The sequence below is a fragment of the Cladophialophora immunda genome (assembly GCF_000835495.1).
Source record: "Cladophialophora immunda strain CBS 83496 unplaced genomic scaffold supercont1.7, whole genome shotgun sequence".
Classification (NCBI taxonomy): Eukaryota; Fungi; Ascomycota; class Eurotiomycetes; order Chaetothyriales; family Herpotrichiellaceae; genus Cladophialophora; species Cladophialophora immunda.
The window spans coordinates 2,996,930-3,022,288 of NW_015622547.1; the positions used below are offsets into that span (position 1 = coordinate 2,996,930).

The 25,359-nt window shown below is 53.8% G+C and overlaps 8 protein-coding genes across 8 annotated transcripts; 1 reads left to right on the forward strand and 7 right to left on the reverse strand.

The window, feature by feature from the left end:
- Nucleotides 1–55: 55 nt before the first annotated feature.
- PV07_11759 (uncharacterized protein) lies at nt 56–3,577 on the forward strand. Its single transcript, XM_016399225.1, has 3 exons — nt 56–306; nt 353–1,292; nt 1,340–3,577. Exons 1-3 carry the CDS (start codon nt 275–277, stop codon nt 3,350–3,352), a joined length of 2,985 nt encoding a protein of 994 aa, XP_016243787.1. The 5' UTR covers nt 56–274; the 3' UTR covers nt 3,353–3,577.
- A 372-nt stretch (nt 3,578–3,949) lies between these two features.
- Nucleotides 3,950–5,664, reverse strand: PV07_11760 (uncharacterized protein; the record flags this gene model as incomplete). Its single annotated transcript, XM_016399226.1, has 1 exon — nt 3,950–5,664. Exon 1 carries the CDS (start codon nt 5,474–5,476, stop codon nt 3,950–3,952), a length of 1,527 nt encoding a protein of 508 aa, XP_016243788.1. The 5' UTR covers nt 5,477–5,664.
- Nucleotides 5,665–5,830: 166 nt separating this feature from the next.
- PV07_11761 (uncharacterized protein) lies at nt 5,831–9,321 on the reverse strand. The gene has a single exon (XM_016399227.1). It carries the CDS (start codon nt 8,366–8,368, stop codon nt 6,089–6,091), a length of 2,280 nt encoding a protein of 759 aa, XP_016243789.1. The 5' UTR covers nt 8,369–9,321; the 3' UTR covers nt 5,831–6,088.
- Nucleotides 9,322–10,003: 682 nt separating this feature from the next.
- PV07_11762 (ribosomal RNA small subunit methyltransferase NEP1) lies at nt 10,004–11,775 on the reverse strand. Its single transcript, XM_016399228.1, has 3 exons — nt 11,507–11,775; nt 11,132–11,391; nt 10,004–11,076 (listed from the first exon to the last, which is right to left on the reverse strand). Exons 1-3 carry the CDS (start codon nt 11,550–11,552, stop codon nt 10,600–10,602), a joined length of 783 nt encoding a protein of 260 aa, XP_016243790.1. The 5' UTR covers nt 11,553–11,775; the 3' UTR covers nt 10,004–10,599.
- Nucleotides 11,776–12,730: 955 nt separating this feature from the next.
- Nucleotides 12,731–13,039, reverse strand: PV07_11763 (uncharacterized protein; the record flags this gene model as incomplete). Its single annotated transcript, XM_016399229.1, has 1 exon — nt 12,731–13,039. The coding sequence occupies one exon, from the start codon at nt 13,037–13,039 to the stop codon at nt 12,731–12,733; it is 309 nt and encodes a 102-aa protein (XP_016243791.1).
- Nucleotides 13,040–14,095: 1,056 nt separating this feature from the next.
- PV07_11764 (uncharacterized protein) lies at nt 14,096–18,085 on the reverse strand. The gene is made up of 2 exons (XM_016399230.1): nt 15,630–18,085; nt 14,096–15,573 (listed from the first exon to the last, which is right to left on the reverse strand). Exons 1-2 carry the CDS (start codon nt 17,799–17,801, stop codon nt 14,716–14,718), a joined length of 3,030 nt encoding a protein of 1,009 aa, XP_016243792.1. The 5' UTR covers nt 17,802–18,085; the 3' UTR covers nt 14,096–14,715.
- Nucleotides 18,086–18,463: 378 nt separating this feature from the next.
- PV07_11765 (calcium/proton exchanger) lies at nt 18,464–21,077 on the reverse strand. The gene is made up of 3 exons (XM_016399231.1): nt 19,544–21,077; nt 19,275–19,484; nt 18,464–19,213 (listed from the first exon to the last, which is right to left on the reverse strand). The coding sequence occupies exons 1-3, from the start codon at nt 20,699–20,701 to the stop codon at nt 19,067–19,069; spliced, it is 1,515 nt and encodes a 504-aa protein (XP_016243793.1). The 5' UTR covers nt 20,702–21,077; the 3' UTR covers nt 18,464–19,066.
- Nucleotides 21,078–21,377: 300 nt separating this feature from the next.
- PV07_11766 (uncharacterized protein) lies at nt 21,378–25,162 on the reverse strand. The gene is made up of 2 exons (XM_016399232.1): nt 22,252–25,162; nt 21,378–22,190 (listed from the first exon to the last, which is right to left on the reverse strand). The coding sequence occupies exons 1-2, from the start codon at nt 24,688–24,690 to the stop codon at nt 21,816–21,818; spliced, it is 2,814 nt and encodes a 937-aa protein (XP_016243794.1). The 5' UTR covers nt 24,691–25,162; the 3' UTR covers nt 21,378–21,815.
- Between the last annotated feature and the right edge of the window lie 197 nt (nt 25,163–25,359).

Below are 25,359 nucleotides of genomic sequence, written 5' to 3' on the forward strand. Positions count from 1 at the left end.
ATTTTCCTGGATCCACAGCCTCGCGGCACTCCAGCCTTGTGTCGGTCGAACAGCAGAACTCGATTCCCGTAGCACCAAATTGACTACGTATGCTATCAAGTCCCTATGCACGCGCGCGATCGTCAATGAGCCTCATCCATCATAGCGCGCTGTGTTCGTGATGTCGCTCGATAGAAGGAAACATCCCATGCGATCTACTCTCTCAACGAACCCGCGCTCGGATCTCTTCTCCCTTTGACATTTCATTCAGGCGCAGGGGGCGCGGTAGGACACTATGGCAACGAAACTCGACATTTTGTGCTTCTCGTGAGTATTTGGGACTTTTTGCATAGGCAGGCACTGATTGCGCTAGGTTGTCCTTGCTGTTGGCAGCATCCCTCGCACACCTTATCCCGGTTTCGACTGCTTTCGATCGGCCCATTCACACCGTAGTCCTTGCGCTTACGGCTTGTTCGTTCGCTTTACCGAGTGCCAACCGGGCAATACCTCAGTTATTCCCGTCTTCAGACGCAAAGCAAAATCAAGGTCAATATGCGGCTCTGCCTCTGGAAGAACTTGGGGAGGAGGCCAATGGAAGGCTGGAAGACCCAGATACAAATCCAGCGCATCACAGACACACTGGCAAAGTTCGCATATCGGTGCTGGCCCTAGCAGTCTCCGCCTTGTCTTTGCGGATAGAATTGTACCGGCGCATCTCTCTGGCGACCGAATGCACCATCGCCAGTGTCGAAATGTTTCTACCATTCTTGTTGGCAGTCTACGATTCCTTCAGGTTTCAGCGCTCAGTTGACATGCAGGATGAAGAAAAACCCGACAGCTCTGTGTACGAGTCCTTACGCGCAGCTGCTAGGACCTACATTTTGAGACCGCGAACTCGGTATCTTCTGTCCATGTTTATGGTGTCCTACGGTTGCTATCTCACCCAAGGTCTATGGACTTCAACAAACTCGACCTATATATGTCCACTTGCCCTCGGCGAGCCAAAGGCCATCCCGATGATGCAAGTCTGTGCCCTTGCGCTGGACTTCTGCCTTGCCGTTATCGCCTTTGAGACCGTCCCGAAATCTGACGGCAGTGGTCTTTCAGGACGACGCTGCGTAGTCCTCTGGAGCTCGACCATGATTGCCACGTCCGTAATTTGGTCGATCACGGCTATCTTTGTGTATATTTTCAAGCCAGAATACCGACTTTGGCTTTTATATCTTTTTCCGCCACTGGACGTTGGGACAATCATTGCCATGGGATGCCTCATTTTTCTTTTCTGCGTTTTGTGTATATCGCTCCTGCATAGTGTAAGTCGGACTCAGCTCTTTCTCAGCAATCTTACTGATATCTGCAGATCATGACTTATGGCGCATTGGAAATGACGACGTACCTTACCGCTTTCACCACGATGATACCCGCCCTCGAGTTTATTTGGTCACACAGAAATCCTTTTCCGCAAACGCCATTCTCTGCAACGACATTATCCTTCCTCATGATCTTTCTTGGGCAATGGGGGTATCGCTGGATTCAACAGGAGTTGGGTGACAAAGACCCGATGCGACCGTCTCGGCAGTTCCTACTCTTTGTTGTCCTCTGCGTTGCAATATTCCCTGCTTGGTTAAAGAAAGACTATGTCCATTTTCATCCGATCGATATGCTCATGTACGACGCTACGCTCCATCATAATAAGTATCTTGAGACAGTGGGAAGCACTTCGTCTCTAGCAGACGCTGTAGCGGGATACACGAGCAGATACAATCGGAATCCCCCTCCTGGATTCGACGTCTGGTTCGAGTACGCAAAGAACAGGTCTGTGTTGATCGTGGACGAATATGATCAGATCTACCATGATTTGCTGCCTTTCCGCGCGGTCCCGCCGTCTGAGCTGAGAAGCCAGACGTGGCAAATGGTATCTAATCCATGGAATGAGATCTCGGGAATCACCATCCGTAACGGGGAAGCAAAGGTGCAAGAAAATGTCCTTCCAACTCATCGATGGATGCTTGAGGGTGTCGCCGTCCTCATCAATAGTTTTGCAAGGTACCTACCTGACATGGATTTGGCTTTCAACTTGAACGACGAATCGAGGGTCGCTGTGCCATATGAGCAGATGAAGGATCTCCAGGAGAAAGGCCGAGCAAAGGATAAGAGCGGTAGCTCAAGTTGGTCCACCGATCGTGCAGGAGGATGGCCGCCGATTCCCGAAACGGAATACAAGGAAACGATATTTCGCGACAACTCCTGGCGCAACAGTTTCCGTGCCTTCGGCTCAGTGAGCTGCCCTCCTTCCTCTCTTGCACGGGCTTCTCTACACATTTCATCTCAATCACATATCTGCGCCAGCTGCGTGGCTCCTCATTCTCTGGGCCAATTCGTGGGCAATTGGTCTGACGCAGCAGACATATGCCATCAACCAGATCTTGCCCGACTCCACGGCTTCTACCTCTCCCCTGCGGCATTCAAGACCAGCTACCAGCTCATGCCCGTCTTCTCTCAATCGAAACCGCACGGCTATAGCGACATCCTGTACCCTTCTGCCTGGAACTATATGGACAAAGCCATCTATGCGCCTAGCGGCCCCCAAGGCACACCCGAAGAAGATGACTACCACCCAGGGTTTCCAGACCCCCCGTTCGAGGAGAAGGAAAACATTCTGTTCTGGCGTGGCGCCACCTCTGAGGGTGTCTCTTCAGACAGCGGCGCCTGGCGCGGCATGACCCGCCAACGCCTTGTGCACATGGCCAACAATCTAACCAACCATCCACACGATGCCGTGACCATCCTCCTGCCCAGCCCGGCAGATCACTCCAAATACCAATACCAAACGATTTCCGGGCCCGACGTCGCGAAGCTTGGTTTACAAACGGACATTGCAGTCGTCGACTTCATCGCCCGGTGCGGCGGCAAAGACTGCACCGACCAGGCCCAGGAATTTAATCTCGTGGAACCGACGGACTTCCAAGCGCACTGGCGGTACCGGTTCCTGTTCGACCTCGACGGGGCCGGCTTCAGCGGCCGCTTTCTGCCGTTCCTCCACTCGCGCTCGCTCCCCTTCAAGACGGCCCTGTTCCGCGAGTGGTACGACTCGCGGCTCACGGCGTGGCTGCACTTTGTGCCCCAGGACCTCCGCCTGCACGGCGTGTGGAGCAGCCTGGCGTACTTTGCCGGCGTCAACGGGACCATGTTCGGCCACCGCATCTGGTGGAAGCCGCACCTCAAGGAGGCCGAGATGATCGCCCAGGCCGGCCGCGAGTGGGCGGCCAAGGTGTTGCGCAAGGAGGACATGGAGAGCTACTTTTTCCGCCTGTTGCTCGAGTGGGCGCGCCTGACGGACGACAACCGGGATGAATTGGGCTTTGTGCTTTGATTTGACCTTTTTTTTTTCACTTGACTTCGCGTATACTTTTCCTTTTCCCCTTTTTCTATATGAAGAATCAAAGACCCTGCGTCCAGTCTTGACCCGCCTTTTCTGTACATTTTCCTCCGTGTCTGCGTCCTTCTGGGTTTTATAAATGTGGTCCCCGTTCTTTTTCGACAGGGCAAGAGAGAATTGGGCACTATGCATGGAATGAATGAATGGAAGACCTTCCGGTTCGAAGTCATGGTAGTAATCATACTTTTCTGTCTCCCTCTCGCGCTTCCCCGTTCTTCGCCCCATCGGGAATCTGGTTGTGTTTGTTGGTTTCATTCCCACCGATCCTCTCCAGCGTCAGGACTATTCATGCCCTGTCTATCTCACTATCTATCTATCTATCTATCTATCTACATGTACGTGTCTTATAGGAGCAGAGGCGGAGGAGCAGAGGGAGGAAGAGAAGAAGAGGAAGTGCGAGAGAGGAGCGTCGTGGTCACGGTCATGGTCATGGTCATGGTCATGGTCACAGTCAATGGACGAGGTATTTCAAGGTTCCTTGTCCCCATTACTTTGCATTATTGTTCTTCTTTCTTTGAGCCCTATAGATATTTATCCGTCATACACAAGGATCTCCGGGAACAGGTCGTTCAGCAGACCTTCCACCTCGACGGCGTGGATGTCCATATCCATATCCACACCCATACCCATACCCATACTCATACCCATACCCATACTCATACCCATACCCATACTCATACCCATACCCATACCCGTGCCCATGTCCATTCCCATTCCCATTCCCAAATCCGTGTCCATATCCATATCCATGTTCATGTCCATAGGCGCCGTCAAAGTCCGGGAACAGTCCGCGAATGGCAGCGCCAGGTGTTCCCCTTCCCGCTGCAGCTGCAGTTGCACCTGCTGATCGCCATTGAAATTGAAGTAGTCCAAGTCGGCGCCGCTGTCGAGAGGGCCATCGAACCAGTCCAGCCCGGTATTCACCAGGGGCAGCGCGTGAGGGAATAACGCCAATTCATCGGCGTTCGGGGTCGAAGAGGATCTGGACATGGGCGCAGAGGAGTGTCCGTGTGATTGTCCCGGCTCTGAAGCAAGACGATCAACCGACGGCGGCATCATACCGGCCTTCGTCATCGTCGTCGTCGTGGACTGGCCCTGCGCCTTGGCTCGGATGATCTCCTCCGCCATCTCGCGCGGCGTGACGCCCTGCAGCTTCTTGAACACGCGCTGCAGGTGCCACTTGCTCAATCCGACCTGCGCGGACAGCTGGGAGAGGCTCAGCGGCTGGCCCTTCTCGGACGCCGCTTGCCGGATGAGGTACGCTGCGCGTTGGATCTTTGCGTGGATGTCCTCCGCGTCCACTTCCACTTCCACATCCACATCCACATCCACACCTCCGTCACCATCACCATTGCCATTCACACCGCCATCTGCATCGCCATGTTGCTCCGGTGTCGTGTGAGCCGATGCAGACCCAGGTAAGATATCGCGACAAGGGACGACTTCCGCACTCGACACCGAACCCGAGGGGGTCGCTGACTGAGGAGATGGTGTTGAAGAAGATGATGATGACGACGACGACGACGATGAGATGTCCCCAAACACCGTCTTCGCTCGATTCGGCTTGCACCGCTTACAGGCCCGGAACCCGCCCCGTTCGGCCTGGGCGGCCAGGTCGAAGAACCGGACATTCGCGCGTCGAGCCAGCCGCGCGCTGCAGTTGGGGCGGCAGTAGATCTTGGTGGTGACGACGGCGTAGACGAACGCGTCCGTGGCGTCGGGATCGCGCGCGACGAGGGCCCTCCATCTCGACGTTTCGCTTCTGTACGGGTCTGCACAGGTCGAGGGAGAAGAGCGTGCATTCTGAGACGGGGAATCGCTGGAGAGATGACCTTGTCTTTGAGGGTGCTGTTGGGGGTGGGGATGGCCCTGTTCTTGTCCTTGTTGCTGTGATTGTTGGAAGGGAAAGTCACTGGAAGCGGGCCACGATGAAAGCATATCTCCCGCTGTCATCGTCATCGCAGAGGAGGCGTCAAACATGGCACGAGAGCTCATGTCATCGTCGTAAGGGTATGAGAAAGGGAAATTCATCGTGACGGGATTGATGGCGGCCAACATTGCTGCGGTGGCGGTGTCGATCCGGTCTTGTCTCGCGCTGCTTGGTCCGCTCTCTTTCTATCTTTCTTTTCCGCCTGGTTAACTCGGAACAACGTCGACTGCCACCAAATTATTGCTGTCAGGGCGTCAGGGCGTCAGGGTGTCAGGGTGCCGGAACAGGAACCAAGAGTCAGCGTGGCTGAAGGAACTGTTAGTTATACGAAATCTTGGAGCAACTCCGAGGACAAAGATCCAGGCCGGCGAACACGGGGACGCAGTTTTGATTGGCCAATTCGACAGCAATGGGCAAATCCAAACCTTGACTCACGTCCTGCAGCCCCAAGAGCCTCCGCGGAGCAAAGGCAGCTCACGAAACGACTCGAACATAGTGACTTCTACCAATGTATGTATATATTAACTCGAACCTGGATGCCATGTTACTGCGCCCTCCAACTAGACTTTGTGTCGCCCTTGATGAATTTCCAACTCCCTACCGCAATCTCTAGGCCGAGAAACAATCGCGTGCGCTATGCTGCCGTGTACGTTGTCCGATGTATCCAAAGCAATATGCTGATGAAATACTCACTCCTTCCACCCCGTCTTCCAATGCAGGATTCTTTGCAGTATTTTCCCTCATCTCCTGCTGCTCGCTTTGCTCCTCCTACTCCTCCGGCTCTCCACCGAGATCTGGCTCACGCTATCCTCGGGCCTGACCTCCCGATCTGTGACATCTAGTTTGGCCAGCTCCTTCTGTTTGGAAACCATGCTCGCCGTCTCCGTCTTATCGTCGTCATCAGTTATCTCTCCGCCATCACGAACAGGATTGAGTTTGCCGATAATCGTCCTTGGCCCAGTCGGTCCCAAATTCGACCTCGCAGATACGAAGCTGGATCTGCCGATGTCGGAACCAGCCCATGTAGCAGCACGCGACGGTGGAAGTGGATATTCGGCAGGGTCTCTGCGGCTGTGCTTTGAACTGACTCGACTTGCTGGCTTTATCGTCGCCTGCGAGTCGTGGCCAGAGACATAGCTGGCCGCCCTGGATCCTGCTTGTGACTGGTGCGCAGATGTGTGGCTCGCTGCTTTAGACCCTGCCTGAGACCTGTGAGCAGACGCATGACTCGGTGCCTTCGAGGCTGCGTGGGACTCATGGGCCGAAACATGGCTTGGTGCTTTCGAACCTGCCTGGGACTCGTGCATGGAGATATGACTCGGCGCTTTGGATCCTGCCTGAGATTCGCGAACTGATACATGGCTGGGTGCTTTGGATCCCGCCTGCGACTGGTGCACTGAGATATGACTTGGCGCCCTGGACCCTGCCTGGGAGTGGTGCGCAGAAACATGGCTTGCCACTTTTGATTCGGTGTGTGAGTGGTGGGAAGAAACATGGCTTGAAGATCGGTGCACAGACTCCGTCATATGCACAACCGTACGTGCTTCTTCATCCTCCGGCACATTCTCCTCAAACTCGTCTCGCCGACTCCTTCTCGACCTGGAGGTGTGTCGGGACTGCGATCTTGACCTCGGCTGATCCGCCGACGAGCGACCACTAAGACTCCTACCCAGACGACTTAAACTGCTGGCACGGGATCTCGAGCGTCCGCCACCGGACGCAACAGAGACCTTTGATTTCACCGTCAGTGCAGTCGGAGCACGGTAACTTGTCGGTGGTGGTGCGTTCATGCTCTTTTTCGACTGCCGCGATGCTTTCGATGAAGCATGCGATAGTGCGTCGAAATCACGAGGGACGACCCCAAGGCCGACTCCAGAATCCATGCTCACTCTTCTTGTCACCGAAGCAGGCCGGATTGTGGATGCTTGATCCGGGAAGTTCTGAACGGTAGATGCGGAGGGATCGTGGTCGTACATGGTGATGAGCTTTTGCTCGCTAGGTTCCTGGGGGGCGTACGTATATTCCGAAGGTGCTGGTTCAATAGCCCGATACCCAAGTCCTCCGGGAACTCCGTGGAATTCGGAAGGGACAGTTGAGTATTCCGCGCGCATCACATTGACGGGTTCGGTGACGCTGCGACCTGTGCCAGAAGGGCGTGGAGGGGGCACAAACTTGTGTTCTTCTCGATCGTCACGACTGTCTTCCTTGGATCGGTTGCTGAAGGCGTAGTGTAGGGCGGCGCCGGCGGCAACGCCCAGAAGGGTCCCAACAATGGCTTCACCCGCTCCACTACCACCGCCCGTTGAGTTGTTACCTGCAGATGAGTTTGGCGGGGCCGAAGAGATGAGATTGGGTGTCATGCTGTTGACAAGGTCGCGGGCTACATTTGCGGCGTTGCGTGCTTCGTTGATCAACGACCCGAGAACATCCCCGGAAGGCTTTGGCCTGGGTTGGGTATTTTCTGGAGGTACATTCGGTGGGCTAGAGACATATGACGGGGCTTGAGAAGCAACTTGAGATGGTGCTCTGACGCTCTTCGCAGCGGATACGACGGATTTTGGAGGTGCCGCAGCGGAGGGAGCTCTCGCACTCCGATGAGACACCATACTTCTCGCGTCTGCATTTTCTTTGTTGGCATCGTCGCCGAATGCAGGTCTGTAGACCGCTTCGATAGAATTTCCATCAAAGTCGATCACTGCGGCCGAGTAATATCCCGAGGCATCCCGCTGGCAAGGTTCCCCGTGGATTTTCCCACCAGCCTTGAGAGCAGCGAGGAAGAAATCCTGTACCTGTGCCCGAGACGCCGCAGGAAAAGCCACGTGTGCGGCCCCCGCGGGCACGCCAGGGATTTCTTGTGTGATCCAAAAGTCGGCCGGGGTATTGGGTGGAGATGCGGGGCCAAACCCGATGGTGTGCTCTTGTCGGCCGCGGAAGACGTAGTTGAGCGGTTGAAGGGCGGAGAGGAAGAACGAGGTAGATGTCGGAAGGTGGCTGACTGTGAGGGTAATGGAGGAAGGCATGGGATCGTCGAGGCAGTCGGTGGGATGGACGTGGGTGCGGGAATATGCTGGAGAAACAAGGACGTGGTGCTTGACGTTGTATGACCTCTCTGATTTTGCAGAGTCGACGGCAATCTTCCAGCGTCTCTTTGAGTTCAGACAGCAATGAATCTGGTCGAGCTTTGCAGCCTGTTTGTCTTGGGAGCAATGGGTCTGGAGCCCTAGCGAGACCGTGTACTCGCAGTTGGATTCACCGATCTCTCACGGACTGTGTCACCGTGATGAAGATCCCGTACAGAAACGCGAGGAAATCAAGAGGCTTTGATTCTGTTGGACGAAGTGTCAAATCGAAGGGAGTTTTCAGTCAACAATGATGCTGTACTGTATATAAGATCCTTAGCAACGAGGGGAAGAGTCAAACGAAAGATCAGCAACGGGCATGCAACATGACTGGTACCAACCGGCGGTTTATTCGCTACAAGTCTTGTGATGATCAACCATCCATCGGAAAACAGTTCTCTTCGTCCATGAAACCACAGACATGGGGTCAAGCGACCCAACCGCGGGATCTGGGAGTGCCGATGGGGGTACCTGCGCCTTGCTTCCTGTCGGCGCCTGATTTTTTCTCACTAAACCCCTAGGCCCATCTGACATGGAAGGCGAGACGAGGGGCTGGGAAATACAATGCGTGATGCATGCTGGGTGAGGCGAGAAGAGGCTCCAGATGTCGATGGTGGCGAACGAATCGAGAAAGGCGGGATGGGCGATGAAACGGTCTGGTGCCGGGGGAAATGCCACGTCGAAGGAGTCTGAGGTTGGCTTGCGAGGTGGGTGGCAGCTGTGGGCCGGGAGGAAGGAATTGTCCGGGACAGAAGCGACAGAAATGGCAATGGAGGAGGGAAAAAGGGCAAAAAATGGCCCAATTGTGCATATCTGTCGAGGCTTGATTGGGAGCACAGGGCGTTTTGATGGAGTCGGGGAATTGCGCAGCGGCATGACTGGTTGAGATGGAGGACGACCAGCGCCAACTGGCTGGTGTCTGTTTCGGCCCGTTGCGATTTCGGTCGGGCGTCAATGCATCAACGACGGGTGAGTGACTTGGTTCCTCAGTAAGTTGGGTGCCAGTCAACTGCTTCCTCACCTCTTACTCAACACTCACCCTCGCCCTCAGCTTCGCTCTCACAGCCCCTTGCTCGACAAGGAGCGTGACACGATCCGCATACATACCGACCATGTAGGTACCACGTACTAAAACCTCAACATCTCGGTCTGCCTTGGGTCGCCGAGGCCGTGCCATGGAGTCACTGACCAAATGAGTGACTTGACCAGCTCTAGCATCCAACCTCGTTGCTTTTGTCACAGTCATGTCAAGTCAACGCCACGCCACGCCGCATTGTGGCAACAAAAAGGACTAATTCACTGCGAGAAAGGGCCAGGGATTTCACGAAGAAGAACCGTACAGACCACACGTCGCTTGCCTCGAGTGCCACGGCAGAAGAGATGATGCAGATGATGGAAGAGAATGATTGAGATGCGTGTCTGTCTCGTGGCGTAGGCTGGACCTACCTACAGTGGCTGTCGCTCACGTGCCTCACCTTCTCATGCTCCTTAACAAATACTATGGAGTCTCAACAGCTGCAATTCGTGCATGATGATCCGCACCCAAAGGAATCTTTCATACAAGAACATTACGGCAAGGTAGAGTGCAGGAGCATGGACTTGTGGAAGATGGTGGTATATGCACCTAGGTAGACGTGAGGATGTGGTTATATTCAACCATTTCCTCGCCCAGCTGACGGCGCTGGGGAAGCGGTGTCTTCAACATCCGCTTCTGGCTACCCAACGGACACCTAGAGATGCCCGGATCATTATCAAACAGTATTTGCCGAGACTGGCGTCTCCCCTCCAAACTTTTGTGCATCAATCATTGTTCTGATAGCCTGTGGATAGCAGTGTAGGGCAGGTTGACGTGCACCTACGGGTATCTCAGACGGAGAAAAGAAATCTCGCCTTGAGGTGTTGTTGAACCATGTTATGTCTTGTTGTGAAAACAAACGCCAGATCCAACACTCCCCCAATGCATCACAAACCGTATCGAGGGGCCACTCATGCGACCCGGCATCGATGTTGTGATCGAGCCAGTTCGCCGGAATGGCCCACGGCTGGAGTCAGAAAATATCGCGACCTGGGAGAGGAAACATCAGTCTGCTCAGAGGCATTACCTTTGATTGAAAAAAAGCCCCCGCTTGCACTTAGATGATTTTCCAAGCGTCCTCGCAAGCGTGGCAGAACTTGCTGCAAGCAATACTGGCGCTGAGGCTGTAGTTGCTGATACTGATGGATTCGTCCTTGAAGGCATCGGCAAAGTCGTCCTTGCCCTTGGCCATGGCCCCGACAAACACGCATATGCTCTCGTTGGAGGCCAGGGTATCGACGTAGTCGCGGACTCGGACGACTTCGGCGTCGAAACTCAGAGTGACCTTCCGACAGTTTGGTGGCAGATGATCCGTGATGGGGTTCTTGATGACTTTGAGGAGTTTCTCCTGCGAATTCACCGACCGGATCGAGAGTCTGTGCAGCAGCTGGACCATGAGACCTGCAAAGCGCTTGAAGGTTCTGGGAATCCGGACAGTAGGGCTGACTTCGATCAAAACGCCCTTGGCTGTGTGAATGTAAATCTGTAGTTTACCCGCCTTGTTGATGGGAGAGTCGAGCAGAGTAAGCAGGCACTGGACGTTGAAGTCAGCTCGCCACTACAAGAGGATCAGTGGGATGTATAGCCACCTGGTGTGTGATGTCGGGTCTGGCATCACTGATATCTCGTCCCATCTTTCTCATGACACCAATATGCTCATCGCTGTTCAAGAGCGAATACTTCTCTTCTTTTCCTCCTGGTTTGCCGCTATGTGCAGCTCGGTACGTCTCGAGGGAGGCATTTGACAGCACCACGATCAGTCTCTTCGTGTCTTTGTCGGTCGCGGCGATGGGGACGTGCTGTTCGGCGACGAGTCGAGGAAGTTCGGGTGGGGGGAGAGATTGCGCTCCTGCAGAAAAGTGTGAGCCAGACCGAGCATGAAACGGCTGGATCGTAGAGAAGCAGAACAGTCATTCATTGCTGGGGAGGGTCTTTCCAGATCGGCCCTGACGACTTGAACGTACTCGAGCGCTTTCTCTTGACGCCGGCTTCAACAGATCCGGAAGGCATGTTGACAGCGGAGGCTGCAGGGTACGCAGGAGGGAGGAGGGGGCAGAGTGCAATATGGGTTCGAGGATGATTTCAGACTTCACTCCCTTCCCAGACCGTGAAGGGAGAGACACTTTCTTGTCGAGGAGGAGAGGAGGAGGAGGCTTTGACTAAGGATATACCGGAAGAATAGTCGGTCGACAAACACATAACCAGGATGACTGTTTGCACGGCTCGGCTGTCGGATTGTTTGAAGTCGCTGAGATTTTTCGCACACGATCAAAATTTCGTCTCCACTCACCCGCACCACCGGCACCGGCTGGCACTGACCGACACCTGTCAAACGTCCAGGCTGACAGCCGCCCCGCGTTGGAAGTTGGAAATGTCTTTCCGCTGCCTGATCGGTCGCTGGAGCTTGCCGGGGCTATTATTACTATCATTATGGATGCTGTCGCCTAAGGGAAAGTCTCCATTCATCACCGCCAGCTCACTTCGAAACCTCCCTCTCACCCCCACTCAAGCACGCTACCAATTCAGATACCGAATGTACCCAGTCTCTCCGACCCTTTTAGCCTCGTCTCGGAAACATTCCCACCGCCTTGACCCTGGGAGACAACCACGGTCCTCGAGTGCAGCATGAATGAAGTCGCCGAGACGTTGTCCTATAGTTGCTAGTCTTGCAAGCTCGACATGTCGCCGATCCGCATGTCTGCCTAGGTACGACTGCAGACTTATCTCCGCGCCCAGACATAATGATGGAGCACGAGTGGAATGCCACACACCGCCTCGATTAGTTGCGTAGAGGAATGAGGGAACAGTGCGTCGGGCGGGCGATGTCGGTGACAGGAGGTTAGAATCTAGCTACATACGCAGGTAGTTAGCAGGATGGAGTCCGCCGGTGTCATACTAAAAGGGCGTGAAGCAGACTCCATCTATGCCCTGTCGCCATCAGTCCTATTAGCCTTAGACTTGAGCTGCAGTCGTGGAAGATCGTGTCTCCCTCTTATCGCCTTTGCAGGGCATATTTTGGCCATATCTGAGAACGGGCCAACTGCCGCACACACCTCGAAGTGCGACCAGCAGGGGGGTGACACATGATCAAACGCAGTAAAGAACCCAAGCGAAGTGCAAAAGACGTCGGGGGAGAAAAGGAAAGGACAGCCTTCGACAGAGAGGGTTGATCAGAGTTGATTCCGCCTCTAGAGCTCTCTTCCGCGTTCTACACCATTAATTACAGCAGGTCCCTCCCCAGACACACCGGCCAGACGCCCAACAACGATATAGCCGCGAGTATCAAGCCGCCAACAGCAGAGCTCGCGGGCGTCTCTGTACACTCCAGGTCCTGTGCGAAGAAGCTGCATTCCCCCGACAACGATAAACACATTTCCCGACCTCGACGATATGGCCTTCAGACCCCAGGAAGCGGGGAAGAATAGGACGTCGAACCACCCCCAGCTGCGGTCCTCCACGACTTTAAACGCGCAAGCAAAAGTCCCCAACCCTGGCATGGCTCGCACCAATCTCCGCCCTTGCCCATTACACGGCGGTCAACGCGGGCTTCTCGAATTTGGTGATGATCCACCAGGCGTCTGTAGAAATCGACATGAGACGTGGTCAGCTTGTATCCCGCGAACAACTGCGTAACACAACACACCCGACACGCCCTCTCCCTCAGTGCACACCGAATCACGTGTGAGCGGGGAAGGAAGGAAGGACAAAGAGGGGGGGGGCTGTATAATATTAAGGAAAAGGGACTTACGAAGAACCCCCGGCAGCCAACCCAGGATGCTCAGGAGGATGTTGATGAGGAAGTTCGAGTCGCACCCGGTCTTGAAAAAGACAGCGAGGGGAGGCAGGAACAACGCGAGGAAGTACAAGCAGACATCGCTCTGGTCGCGCAACAGCCATAGTCAGTCAACCAACGTTATCGAGCATCTCTTGCAGCAAGCGGCGCTGATCCGGGGGGAAACGCGCTTCTCTTCGCGCGAACACAATCAATGGCAAAATCAAGGGGAGCAGTCCCTCCTAAAGTTAGAGAAAGGGGGAATCAACGTACGGTGGAAGATGCGGGACGAGCCATTGTTGCCAGTGTTTGTTTATCTCCTGCTACCGGCTGTTTTTCTTGCTTTGGTTCTCGTTCGGCGTGCTTTGTTATTTTGCGGTTGTTAGTCGTTCGGTTCTGTTCTTCGGCTTTTGATGGGTTTCTCCTGTCAGATTCAAGAAAAGGGCAGGGTTTTATGGTGGGGGTTTTTTCGACTTGGTGCTCCTTTCTCAGCTAAAGGATGCGGTTGATCCTATATATCAGCGCCACGATCCTACGAAATGTCACTTGACCCATCAGGCGATTTGGATGATGTCGGCACCTGGGCACAGAGCGGAGGCGGCATTACGTAGCCCCGCCGCCAATCAAGGAGCCGATTTGCTGGCTTGGCGCAAAAACAAGAATTCTGGCGCTTAAAGGTTAATTCCTGAGCTTGTTTCGGACCCTGGCGAGCCTGGATTTGGATCCCAAGCCAGTGACGGAGGCACTCAGCCACTTCAGCCGCCACCTTGGGAGAGGCACTGTGGCAGATGGAGGTTTAAATGCGTCAATCATCTGTCCAGGGTTTACGTATGCTGGCGCCGTCATGATCGACCTACTCCGAACCCCAAGGCTCGTCGCTCGTAGGGGACCACACTCGCCTCCTGCTATGTGTACAAAATATACCTCTTCCAATTCTTTCTCCTCTACCCGTGGTCGTCGTTCACTCAAAACAGAGTCGCTACTGGAAACAGAAGTATGAATCTTTTCGCAAACCTGGACGCCACCTCCTTTTGTGGGTGTAAGCAGCAGATATGGCCTGTTCAGGACACGGCTCTTATCTGAACCTGCTCCGCGGTGTTGCCTCACGACCGAATAGAAACTGGATGGGCTCTCTTCCGTCGAAGGAGCAGTTTGCAATGCTCCAACCCTGGTCAAAGTATTTTTTTTCCCCGCTCTGGCCTGCTGTTTTTCACCTGTACGCCTGTTCCCAAAGCTTTACGGATCCCTCTGTAACGATCCATGTCCCTCGTCGGGTGATATGACTGAAAAAAAAACAAACAAATGAAATTGCTGATGCTCTCAAAAGACCGCATGCGCTCTTCGTTCAAGTCGTAGTGGCCGTGTAATGCTCCAAAGATGATGAGTTCGGTGACATGACATTTAATGGTTCCCGCCAGAATCCCTCATCTGCTCGTCAAGCGATCTCATCACGCTATCCTGAAGAGGTGACTGGGGCTGGATCAAATCGCTTGCTATCCGCGGTGGCTTTTCATTGAACTCTCTCTCCATTTCCACATTTCGATCCCGCAGCGAGGGGGTTTCGTCGTCGGAGTACAACTCTGGATCGAGGTCAAGGGGTTGGGTCGGTGGACTTGACATGCTCGTGTCATCTGCTCCCATTTCTGTCGCTGTTGCCACTGTCGAAGGGGATACTCTGCGTACGCCTGGGGTTGACGAGCCGATGGCTACAGGTGACGAGGCCAGGTCAGGAGTATGATCTTCTCTTTCTTCTTCAGCCTCGTTCGGCGGACTCAGCGCCCGCTTGTTTTCCCTCGACCCAGCGCTTTCACCAGCTTCCGTGACGACAGGCAAGGTCATGGCGGCACGTGAGTCCTCCGTTGTTTTCAAGGTTCGGTCTGGCTTCTCCTCTTCATTTTTACTCCAACCTTTCTCAGACGGCGTCGCCTTGTCAGTTTGTTTGTGGGCTTTCCTCATCGTCCTTTCCACTGCTGGACCGATGGGCGGAGAATGCACCGTAGATGGGTCGAGACCAGTAGAAGAGGCCGCGCCTGATGGCTGTCCCAGATTCTCCGCAGACGCAGCATGTATTGGCACTTGTTCCCAGACTCGGTGACTCTCCCCGGTTTCACGCCTCTTGGCTTCTTCTTGGGTCATGGTGATCCCAGTGATGAAATTGACGAATCGTTCCCCGTATGCTTGTGGAGGGATAGCTGATATCTGCCCTCGCGGCGCCGAGAGACCCTTCCAGTAATGCTCAATTCTTTTGATCATACCATACTGTGGAAAATAAGTCAGTAGCAGCGCAGTAGCGAGGACGTCAAAGATCAACTTACATGGGTCAAACAGTCAATGATGCCAAGGTAGTAGACCATTTCACCACCTCGCCCATCTTCATGCGTGGCTCGAATACCGCCATCATAGTTGTAGAAAATCCGATCCCGTCTTTCATCCCCTGAGGCCATCTCAGACGGCATCTTGGCACTCACCAAGCCCATAGGGACCGGCTTCTCCTTCTTCAGCGTCAACCGCAATTCTCGCGCTTTTCTCGCATTCTCCAGTCGCGAGGGTGTTCGGGTCAGCACCGAGGGTCCATATTCGTCCTCGTTGTTCTCTCCACCGGGCTGAAATACTTGCAGCGTCGCCTCCCTCAGATTCTCCTCATTCCCCTTCTCCAGGTCGTGCATGCCAACTAACAAGGAATAATCCATAATGTGGAGCCTCTGCAAGAGAGCAACGTCTCTTTTCATCTGGTCCAGGAATATTTGTCGTATTCGAGCGTCGAATTCGAGATGCAAACCCCTCCGCAACCAATTCATGTCTTTCAGCGTCGCCCGAGGGTTATTAGCTAAGTCTTCCTCACTAAAGTCTCTGCCAACGGTCGACCCCTTCAAGTCAAACATTTGGTGGATATCTCGGTGCGGAGGAAATAGATTATTCATGACCACGAAATGAATTTTGCGCCCGTAGGGGATTTTGACTCGATGCAAACCGTAAAACTGACTTATCAGCGTGTTAGGGTTGTCCAGCACATGTCGATAGTAATCCCTTAAGATCTTCCGAAGCAGCTTATGCTCGGCGTGATGAATCGTCTTGATGATGTACTTATAATCCCTCGAAAAGTAGAAAAAGGAGCCCGACTTGCCGGGGCTCCCCAATTCCGAGAGGATATACTTGCTGGTGAGACTGACAAGATAGTCGGCCGGGTCCAGACCAAAGATGGCCCTGAGGTGTCGAAAGACCCAGGGACTGTAATCCTTGAATTTGAAGTCATACTTGGCACTCGGCGTCAGCTCGTTTCCGGTGATATCGAAGCTGAACTTGTGCTTCGCGTCAAAGTCGGCATCCGTCAATTCCCGGTCCATCTTTGCATTCGTTCTCGACACAGTAAATCGAATTCCGGTCAACATATTGTAGGCGGTGACCCAGTTGACGTGGCCCTCCTCGACCTTCTTGCCGACAATAACGCGGTCGTCATCCTCATCCTCTTTCCTTTTGCGCCTGCTCGCTCGTTTCTGCTTGATGAGCTCTGTCCAACGCGCAGCATCTTCATCGGGGGGAACCTCTTCTAAATGGGCATCCGATTGCATCGACCGAGTTGTCCTACGAACCAGGCCGAGCGACGCTCGTCTGTGCCGCACTACAGTTCCATCGTGCTGTTCTCGTGTGGGGGAGAAGCGGCCGGTGGCGGTGGAGAGCGCTTCTTCAGAAGGCCCGCCTGCAAAGGAGAAGTCGCGCGAACTCCGACCGACTGCGCCAATGCCACCTGCCTTCGGAACTTGTAGGGTATGGCGATGTGTGAGTTTCGGGGGCTCGGGAGTGGGAGATAGTTCAGAATGTCGATCCTGTATTGAAGCACCTGGGGACATGGCGGGCGGAGAGGAAAATCGTGCAAGTACGGGAACGGCAGCGCGAGAGAGGCCGGCGGAGCTCGTCTCTCCATCTATTCGCGCAGAATCCGGGACGGTTGAAGCGGTGACCATGTGGTAGGGATCGTACTCGGGCTTTGCGGGAGGGATGTTCGTTTTCAATTTACCCAACTCTGGCGTCGACTGCGACCTGGGTGAGGGTTCGGGGAGGCCATTAGTTTGCTCGTCAATATATTGCTCTGCCGCATTCTCAACACTAGATAACTTGGTCAATGGTCCCTCTGATGACGCGGGACTCCTCGAGAGTTGTTCAGTGTACTTTGCGGCAGCGCCCGTGCTTGCGGCCGAGTTGGTGCTGCCGGCCTTGGATTGCGTTCGATCTCGAGGGGGCACCTTGACGTTTCCATTAGGAATGCCATTTGTCAGGGAGCTGTGACTAGTATTGTTGCGCAGACTCTTAAGCTGATCCAGTCTGTGATCAGACAATCCTGCCTCGACATCGGTTCCGTTTGTGTAGGTAAAGACACCGCTGATGGTCTTGTCGTGGGACTTCCTCGGAGGGCCCTCCAACGACGACGAATTCGAGTGGACGCTATTGGAGACGACGGACAGAGGAGGTTCAGATGCCACAGATGGCATCTCAGTCTCACGGGGTTGAAAAGAGACCTACGAGGGCAGGATGGATGTGAGCATTGGTCGTAGGTCACCGGTGCGTAGAGGGAGTAGGACGATCGGAGGTCATATCTCGGGTCGAGGTGCGTTGCTCGTTCGGATGTGATTGGATGTCTGCAAGTAATATTGGATTCAGGACAGAAAGGGAACTAGCAATGCAGCTCCGAGGTCAGCGTATAGACTGCTGACTGGTATAGACACTGTGGTTGCTATGATGCTGAATGCCTGCATACGAGGGTTGTCATCTCAGGATGTGGACGGTAAAGGTTATTGTGGTACGGGAGTTCCCTACTAACTGGGTAACCGGGGTTTGGGGTGGTGCTGGCCAGATTCCTAGTCTCCCAGACGCCCAATATTGACCATCCAGTGTCCACCGCGATATGCCAAGCTCGTGAGGCACCGCCTGGAGCCCAATCTCCCCTGCCCGCCAGCCCCAAGCCGCGTCCACCAGCGCCCGGCATGAAGCCTGGATTTTGACTGGTGTTCACCAATATCCGCCTCAATCGGCTCAGAATTACGAGTCCCTCGCTGATAATGAAGGCTCCTCCCCGTTAAGGGCACGCGCAACCCAGAACTAATAGTTTGCCGGCTACCTGCAGGTACCAGCTCAGAGCCTGAGTGCGATGCGCCTGCACGCCAGTTCTATTTTAAAGACACAATTTATTTTGTTTCTCCTCCTCCTGCCTTTGTGGAATCTCTATTCGGTGACCGCGCCCTCTAAGATTCGATTCTACTTCAGCCTTGTTTCACTTGGATTGACGATCTTTACGTAGCAGTACCGAGTAGAGCGCAACTCGTAGCCGATGGCTCTCTACTCCGTACCCCCTCCGTACCCCCTCCGTCGAACTTGTTCCCTGGCCGGAACACGGGCACGACGGGGCCAGGAAAGCCAAAGCATGACGTAGCCTCGCGCGGTAGTAGCCTTGCAGGGTTCCCCTGGCACCCCTTCCTACATCCGATCCATATACTTGGTAGGTATCTTGGAACGGACGGACTCTACCCCAGCGGTCATGGTAAGCGATTCGTGAGCACAAAGCTCTCTGTTTGATATATCTTTTGTCGTCAAATGATGCAAAGCTCTCGCAAACAGGAGTTGCTGTCATCAGCGCAAGAAATTGAACACCTGGACGCCTTGCTTTGGTATCCGCAAAATCCTGACAAGCATGCCTGTTGAATTTTCCTTTTTCGAAGGACCCAATGTATCGAATTTTGGATGGCCACGTGTGCTATACTCAAGCCAACAGCATTTTGGCGACATTGACCAGCGCTTCAGTGCCTTCTCCACCGCTACTTTGCGTCCCTCCCGAAGTCCCGTTGGATGTGGTCAACTCGGCATTAGGATAATACCACGCGGTGACTGCGATAATGACGTACACAATCTGCGTGTGATCGTGGTCAGTTATGACATTCCGGTTTCTCATTAGTCGTGGGAGAACATACCACAAGCAGACCGCCTTCCAGGTAGTTGGAAGATCCATCCCTGAGGAAATTGCCAACTACCAAGATAGACATGACCAGAAGCACGACCATGAAGATTTCAAAGTTCAAATCCATCGGCTTACCAAGACCCCAGCCAACGATGACGACCAGAGGGGCATTGAACAGGGCGGTCTGAATAGAAGGTCCAAGGCAGTGGTAGAGAGCGAAATTCTGCAGAGTCCGAAGTTAGCCACTTTTGCTCTTCCCAACCCTGGTGCGAAAGAACTTACGATCTGATTGTCATATGCTTCGTCGACGGCAGTCAAATGTTCCGCAGCCTTCTCGACCAACGGCACGAGAACCAGACCCAAGAAGTTGTCCGGAACTCCATTCGCAACGACAAACTCGATCTCGTCCACTAGGAAGACTGCAATGAGGGAAATGAACGTCAAGGCAAAGACAATGGCCACGATACACTCGGTCATGGTCAACTTTGGCTTTTTGAGATCTCTGTGCCTGTCTCTATCAGCCTCTTCATCGGCTTCGAGGACTTCTTGAAAAATGTTATCGTGGGAAAGTGAATTATAAAGCAGGTAAAGCGCAAATGCAACCAGGAGGATGACAGAGACGCCGTGGCTGATGTTGAGGGTATCGCTGCGTAACTGTGAGGCCGTGTATCCTTCTTCGCCGTCAGGGACGGTGCTGCGGTTCAATGAGGAGTAAAAAGCGCTGGGGATCAAGAGGGCAAATCCCGCAACCAAGAGCAATCCCGATCCAGCTTCACTGATGACCGCGTGGAATGTTTGTTCCTTGTGCACCAGCCCGCCTACTAAGAAACAGGATCCTAGACACAGCAAGAGGTTGGTAAGGATGGACCCGAGGATGGCGGCTTGGATCACTACGATCTTATTGCCACTTCCGATCTCGCCAGTTCCATTGTCTTTAGCAATTAGGACCATGAACAAAACGATCTCCACGACAGATCCCAGAGTTGTCTCGATGAGGATGCCCATGACCTTTGGGAGCTTTCTCGCCAGCTCTTGTCCAGCGAACCCGAGCAAATTGGCAGAGGGAACCATAGCGATGTAATTGATAGCAAAGGTCCACAGATGATGGTCGCCATGGACAAAGTGGAGAGCAATGGCCGCGGGGACGAAAGGCCACAGGATGTTGACCCAGCTCGAAACTGTGCAAGACGATGTCCATATGATCTTGAAGAAATAGACCGGGTGAATTCCGCTGCGACCACTCTCCCCATCGGGATGGATGCCTCTTGTTACCAGATGACCGTTGTGATTGTATTGAGGGAGGACTCCTCCGGCAGCAGGGACGGGCGAAGAGGCATGTGTGGAATCATTGGAGCCATTGGGCTTTTCTGCGACAGGGTTGGCGTTTGGAGCTGCGTCTGTGACAACACCAGCTTTGGTCTTGCGGTTGAACAGCCCCATGGCCGCAGGTAAGAGGGTTTGTAGTCGAGGAGGTAAGGTCAAGTCAGCCTCGACTTTCGAAACGAGATTTTAGTACTGGGTATTGGAATGGGTGCGGATGGCTTGGATGGAAAAGCTGGGTAAAGAGGGATTGTCCCGTTGGCTTCACAGGGACATGTCGACTGGACAGGAAGAGAGAACCGCGTGACAAGACAGGAGAGAGAGACGGAAAGAGTCAGTATGAACAAGAACAGTCAGAAACAAGAAAGTGAAGTGAGTAGAATCAGGTCGAGCGAGGGGTGAGGTACTACTGAAGCAGCAACGAAGAGTGTTTCAAGGAAGGGAAGAACTCTAGAAAGCGACCCGCCAACTCGAAGGCAGTGACAACACGAACCGCAGTCCGAAAGTCAGAATTAATCAAATCCAAGGCAGCAAACAAGGAGTGAAACCTGGACCAGAGTGCTTGGCCCTCGAAGCCCGTTGGCTTGGTCATGTCTTGTCGTGCATTGTGTCGCCCTCAGCTGGAGACAAAAAGGAATGGAGGATTATTTCGACAGTGGAGGACTGAAGGGATTGTGGAGTAAAAGAGCCCGGAAGGCCTGAGGAGGAATTGATGGGCAATATGAAGGATCCCTAAAGGGCCTGGCGCGCCGGGGGGTCGTTATTTTAGGCTCGGCTCGATCAGGGGGGGCTAGGCCGGGAACAGAATGACCCGGGGAGGTCAGAGCCTGAGAGGTCACCGCCCACCAGCGAGTTCCAGTAGCCATGCTGCCATGTACGTGTATCAATGCAGCCCTCTGCGCCTTGGCCTTGTTCAGCTCGGGCTCCCCGTTTGACGTATAGACGACTCATATCCTCGACAGATGCACAATCGAGACGGGCAAACTCACCCGAGCAGAGATAACCCCCCAGAGAGCGTTCCTTTTACATTTTGTCCGCAGCCTCGATGGGCCTTCCCTCATACATCCCGGTACCTATGTAGGTAACTGAAGCTCATCTCTCGTCTACACACAATCCCTCTGGCGTTTCCCATTTGTTTCCCTCTGCTTTCTCAGCGTAATCCATGTCCCTTTTCTGACCATCAGCTATATCGTTACAAACCAAGGGCGGGTATCACTCTCAAAATATCAAAACCTCATTTCTTGTCACTCATCACGGTCCACTTCCAACTCGCCACCTGCGGACTCTGCACGCCCATAAACACCTCTCCCGCAGCGCTGTTGTCGTTGTTCGCACTCGTGGTGGAAGTTGCACTCAAGTTGGGCATTTGCTGCGTCTGCCCAGACCCTTCGGCTTTGGTGAGGTCTGGTGTCGACCCGCTCATCATGCTTCCTATGGTCTGAGGATAGAAACTAGACCCCGTGCTCATCCCGAAGGTCGCGTCCGTGCTAGTGTTTTCAGGAGATGACGTCTGCGTGAACAGGTTGTTATTGGGCGAGTTGTTCGACCACAAGCTCGCTGCTGGATCGAGTGTGAGATTCGAGGGCTGCATGTATTGATCCCATGCCTCCTGTAGATGGAGATTAGTATCCATCACCAATATCTTTCAACTCAGAGCCTTGGAAACTTACCCAATCCAAATTCATGCCTTGGTCCAGGTTGCCCATCGCACCGCCAAACCACCCGCTGGGGAATGGGCTTGTCGCATTCGCCGCTCCAAAAATGCCCGTATTGAATTGTTCGCCATTGGTGCCGAAATTGGGATACAACCCTCCCTTTTCCCACGAACCACCTGGTGACGCCGCCTGTGAAATGCCTCCGTTCTGTCCACTGGAGCCGATGGCTCCAGCTTGAAGCATGCCCAGAGTCATCGCCGCGTTCTGCTCGTCGTTGTTCGAACCCTGAGGCTGCTGAGATGCTCCTGGAAGTTGCGAGTTCTGTGGGTTACTCGGCAAAAATGGCAGCTTTATATGATAGATCAGCACGTTCAGAAGCTCGCTGGCCTTATAAGCCTCGATGCTCAGGTCACGGTTCGCCATCCACACATCGCGGCTCTCTTCCAATGCATGGATGAGGTCTTCGCGATTGTAACTGAGTCCAGGCGCATAAGCTCCGTCTGACGACATGTTGCTGCCTTGGCTGATACTGCCGCCACTAACCGAAGTATTCGGAGTGCTCACATCGTTGTTGTTGCCATCAGGCCGCTCTCGGTGATTGTATAGGTCCATGCAGACGATTGTTGCTGCCAGGAGATAGTCGTGCGCAGTCAGTGAGTTCACATGGTTGCGTAGACTCCTCAATCGTCCGCGTTCCCGGCTCTGCTGATGTTGAATGGCCTGGAAGCTCAGTAGTTGCATGGCCGAGTCTAGACACTGCTTTCGCGAATGTGTATATCGGTTCCCATTTCTGGCAAGCCGCATGTACCGGCGGTGGAGGACACATTGGGACTTGTGGTAAACCGTGGCGAGGCTAAAGCGAGCCATGATCAGTGAAATGGGTGCTAGCGTTTGTTCTGCCATTGGTCGAAGCTTCAGATGATCGGGAATACTCTCGTAGATATCTCTCAATCCACGATCAATCTTGAGGACCTCGTCGTACCCTTTGCGGTTGACTCCATTAATCTCCTCCAAAACTCGTCCGAAACCAAACGACAGTCGACCCTTTGCAATCATGTAGGAGATTGGCGTTGCTTCACTGGCAGGACGAGCCGGTGGCAATGACGCAGAATCTTCATCGAACTCGTCGTCGTAGATGTTGCGCGGCAATTCCGTGTCGGAGTCGCCAATGCGAATCATCGATGGCAACGCCACTTGAAAGGAAAAGAGAAGATCGGCACTGCGTACAAATGTCCAGACACGACGCCGCATCTCACCTTGGAATGGACTCAAATTGGGAAACAGCTTCGCGTCGCGGTGATAGCCCATCCGCATGGCGAGACGAGCAATCATGCCAACCAGCACCCAGACACTGGCTTCAGCATCTCGGTTGGAAGTATACTCCGCATGCAGATGGAATATAAGCGTCTCGATAATATAGTTGTGTGGCTTTGTGTAATCGGCCGTGATGAGACAGTGAGCCATTTGCGTGCGGAAATTCGCGGCCAGGTCCTGACATTTGCCTCGAAACTCGGGAGGTTCATCACCTTCCCGTCCATAAGATAACATGGCCAAACGCATCATGGAGAACAGCATGGCCACCCAAACAATCGAGCTCTTGGACGGATCTGCCCAATGCTGATTGTAATGTCGCTGAAATGTCGGGCCGTGCAGGATGTGAGTGGCTGGGTCAAAGGTATTGAAGTATCGTCCGATCAGGATATCAGACATGTACCGTGATGGTATTTGTGCGAGAATCTCGGCTCGACTGGGTGGAATAGTAGAGCCGAAGAGTAGAGCTGGGCCTGACCCCACGTCCGCACCCATGGATTTCCTGGCCTGCTCGACTTTTTCCATCTGGGCCTCATACTCTTTTTTGTGGGCGACGAAATAGTTCCTGACTTCGCCAATCTCATTTAGTAGGGCTGCCCAATGCGCTTCGCCGATATAAAAGGTCTTTTGCTTCTCAGCGTCAACCTTCAAAATCCCAAAGCTCTTGGTCACACCATCCGTCTCACTTTCAGGTTCTTGGCCATCTGCATCATCCATCATCGCGCTCTCTTCCAATTCATTGTCGAGATTCGGCCCCAACGATCCACTTTCCATAGTACTCGACCCGGCCGAAAGTGCCTGGGCAGCGGCTGCTGGACCAGCTGCTTGTGAGCCATTGGTCATGAGTGACAGGACCAATCCCTCAAGCCGGTCTATCCGATTCTGCATATCATCCGGGGTCGCGTTGGCAGCATTCTGACTTTGGCTGCCCTTCTTCCTCGCCGCGGGAGCGGCGTAGGTGCAGGAGGCGGTATCTCCTCGTTTTGTGCAGTTATCGCAGGGAGACTGTCGATTGCATTTCAGCTTTCGGTGTCTGCACGGCGCGCACGATAAGGGGATTCGGTTCCGCTTGCGCACGACTCGGAATTGGTCGGGAGAGGCGCCAGAATGCGACGAGTTCGCAGAGGGAGGCGTGGGCGTCATTGTAAGGTAGTCTTGGGCTGTCTTGCAGTCCAATCTCTCTCGGTGATTGTGTTTGCGTTGTTGTAAAACCCCGCTGCAAAGGCTGGCTGCGGAAGAGCACACTCAATGCTCCAAAATCCCCCACAAGCGTCTGTGTGGTCGCAATACCTGTTGCGGAGGTTCGGACGGGCAGGTCGACTGCTCAATCGACGTTTGCGACTCCGATGGATACTCAGTCCAAAGGTCAACAAAAGCGATTGAAGATGTTGTTGAGTGGCAGCCTGGGTCAAGTGGGCGCTCGGATTTAACACAATTATCTGCGCCAACAGCAGTAGAAGTTGGTTGGGGCAGCACGTGGATGGCCAGCAAAGGGTTCTTCAACCCTCGATTTCTCCAGCTGAGGGGGCGTCTCTCTGTGCCACGTCTGACGGCAGAAGTGGGAGAGAAGGAAAGAAAAGAGAATTGCAACAGAGAGAAATTGCCACGGATGAATAGAAAAGTGAAAGGAGACTAGCGGGCAGCGAGAACCTTGGGAGTGGTAAGCGACTCGATTTGACCGATGAGGAGCAACTGCACGGCGCAGCGCAGCCGGCGAGCCTTTTCGACAAGCATGCGCAGTTTATCAGCACCCAATGCAGACCACTCAATCATGATCTGATACGCCCGCTAGGCTGGTCGATGACTCACAGC

Excerpts from the sequence above, each read along its gene's own strand:
- PV07_11766 (XM_016399232.1), bottom strand. The coding sequence starts at position 24,690 with ATGACGCCCACGCCTCCCTCTGCGAACTCGTCGCATTCTGGCGCCTCT. Across the intron at positions 22,191-22,251 it reads AAGGCATGAATTTGGATTGG|GAGGCATGGGATCAATACAT; the intron begins GTAAGTTTCCAA and ends CTCCATCTACAG.
- PV07_11764 (XM_016399230.1), bottom strand. The coding sequence starts at position 17,801 with ATGCCATCTGTGGCATCTGAACCTCCTCTGTCCGTCGTCTCCAATAGC. Across the intron at positions 15,574-15,629 it reads TCATTGACTGTTTGACCCAT|TATGGTATGATCAAAAGAAT; the intron begins GTAAGTTGATCT and ends TATTTTCCACAG.
- PV07_11759 (XM_016399225.1), top strand. The coding sequence starts at position 275 with ATGGCAACGAAACTCGACATTTTGTGCTTCTC. Across the intron at positions 307-352 it reads CTCGACATTTTGTGCTTCTC|GTTGTCCTTGCTGTTGGCAG; the intron begins GTGAGTATTTGG and ends TGATTGCGCTAG. Across the intron at positions 1,293-1,339 it reads GTATATCGCTCCTGCATAGT|ATCATGACTTATGGCGCATT; the intron begins GTAAGTCGGACT and ends TGATATCTGCAG.
- PV07_11762 (XM_016399228.1), bottom strand. The coding sequence starts at position 11,552 with ATGCCTTCCGGATCTGTTGAAGCCGGCGTCAAGAGAAAGCGCTCGA. Across the intron at positions 11,392-11,506 it reads CGTCAAGAGAAAGCGCTCGA|GAGCGCAATCTCTCCCCCCA; the intron begins GTACGTTCAAGT and ends ACTTTTCTGCAG. Across the intron at positions 11,077-11,131 it reads GACCCGACATCACACACCAG|TGCCTGCTTACTCTGCTCGA; the intron begins GTGGCTATACAT and ends TTCAACGTCCAG.
- PV07_11761 (XM_016399227.1), bottom strand. The coding sequence starts at position 8,368 with ATGCCTTCCTCCATTACCCTCACAGTCAGCCACCTTCCGACATCTACC.
- PV07_11765 (XM_016399231.1), bottom strand. The coding sequence starts at position 20,701 with ATGGGGCTGTTCAACCGCAAGACCAAAGCTGGTGTTGTCACAGACGCA. Across the intron at positions 19,485-19,543 it reads AAGCATATGACAATCAGATC|AATTTCGCTCTCTACCACTG; the intron begins GTAAGTTCTTTC and ends CGGACTCTGCAG. Across the intron at positions 19,214-19,274 it reads TGGAAGGCGGTCTGCTTGTG|ATTGTGTACGTCATTATCGC; the intron begins GTATGTTCTCCC and ends GATCACACGCAG.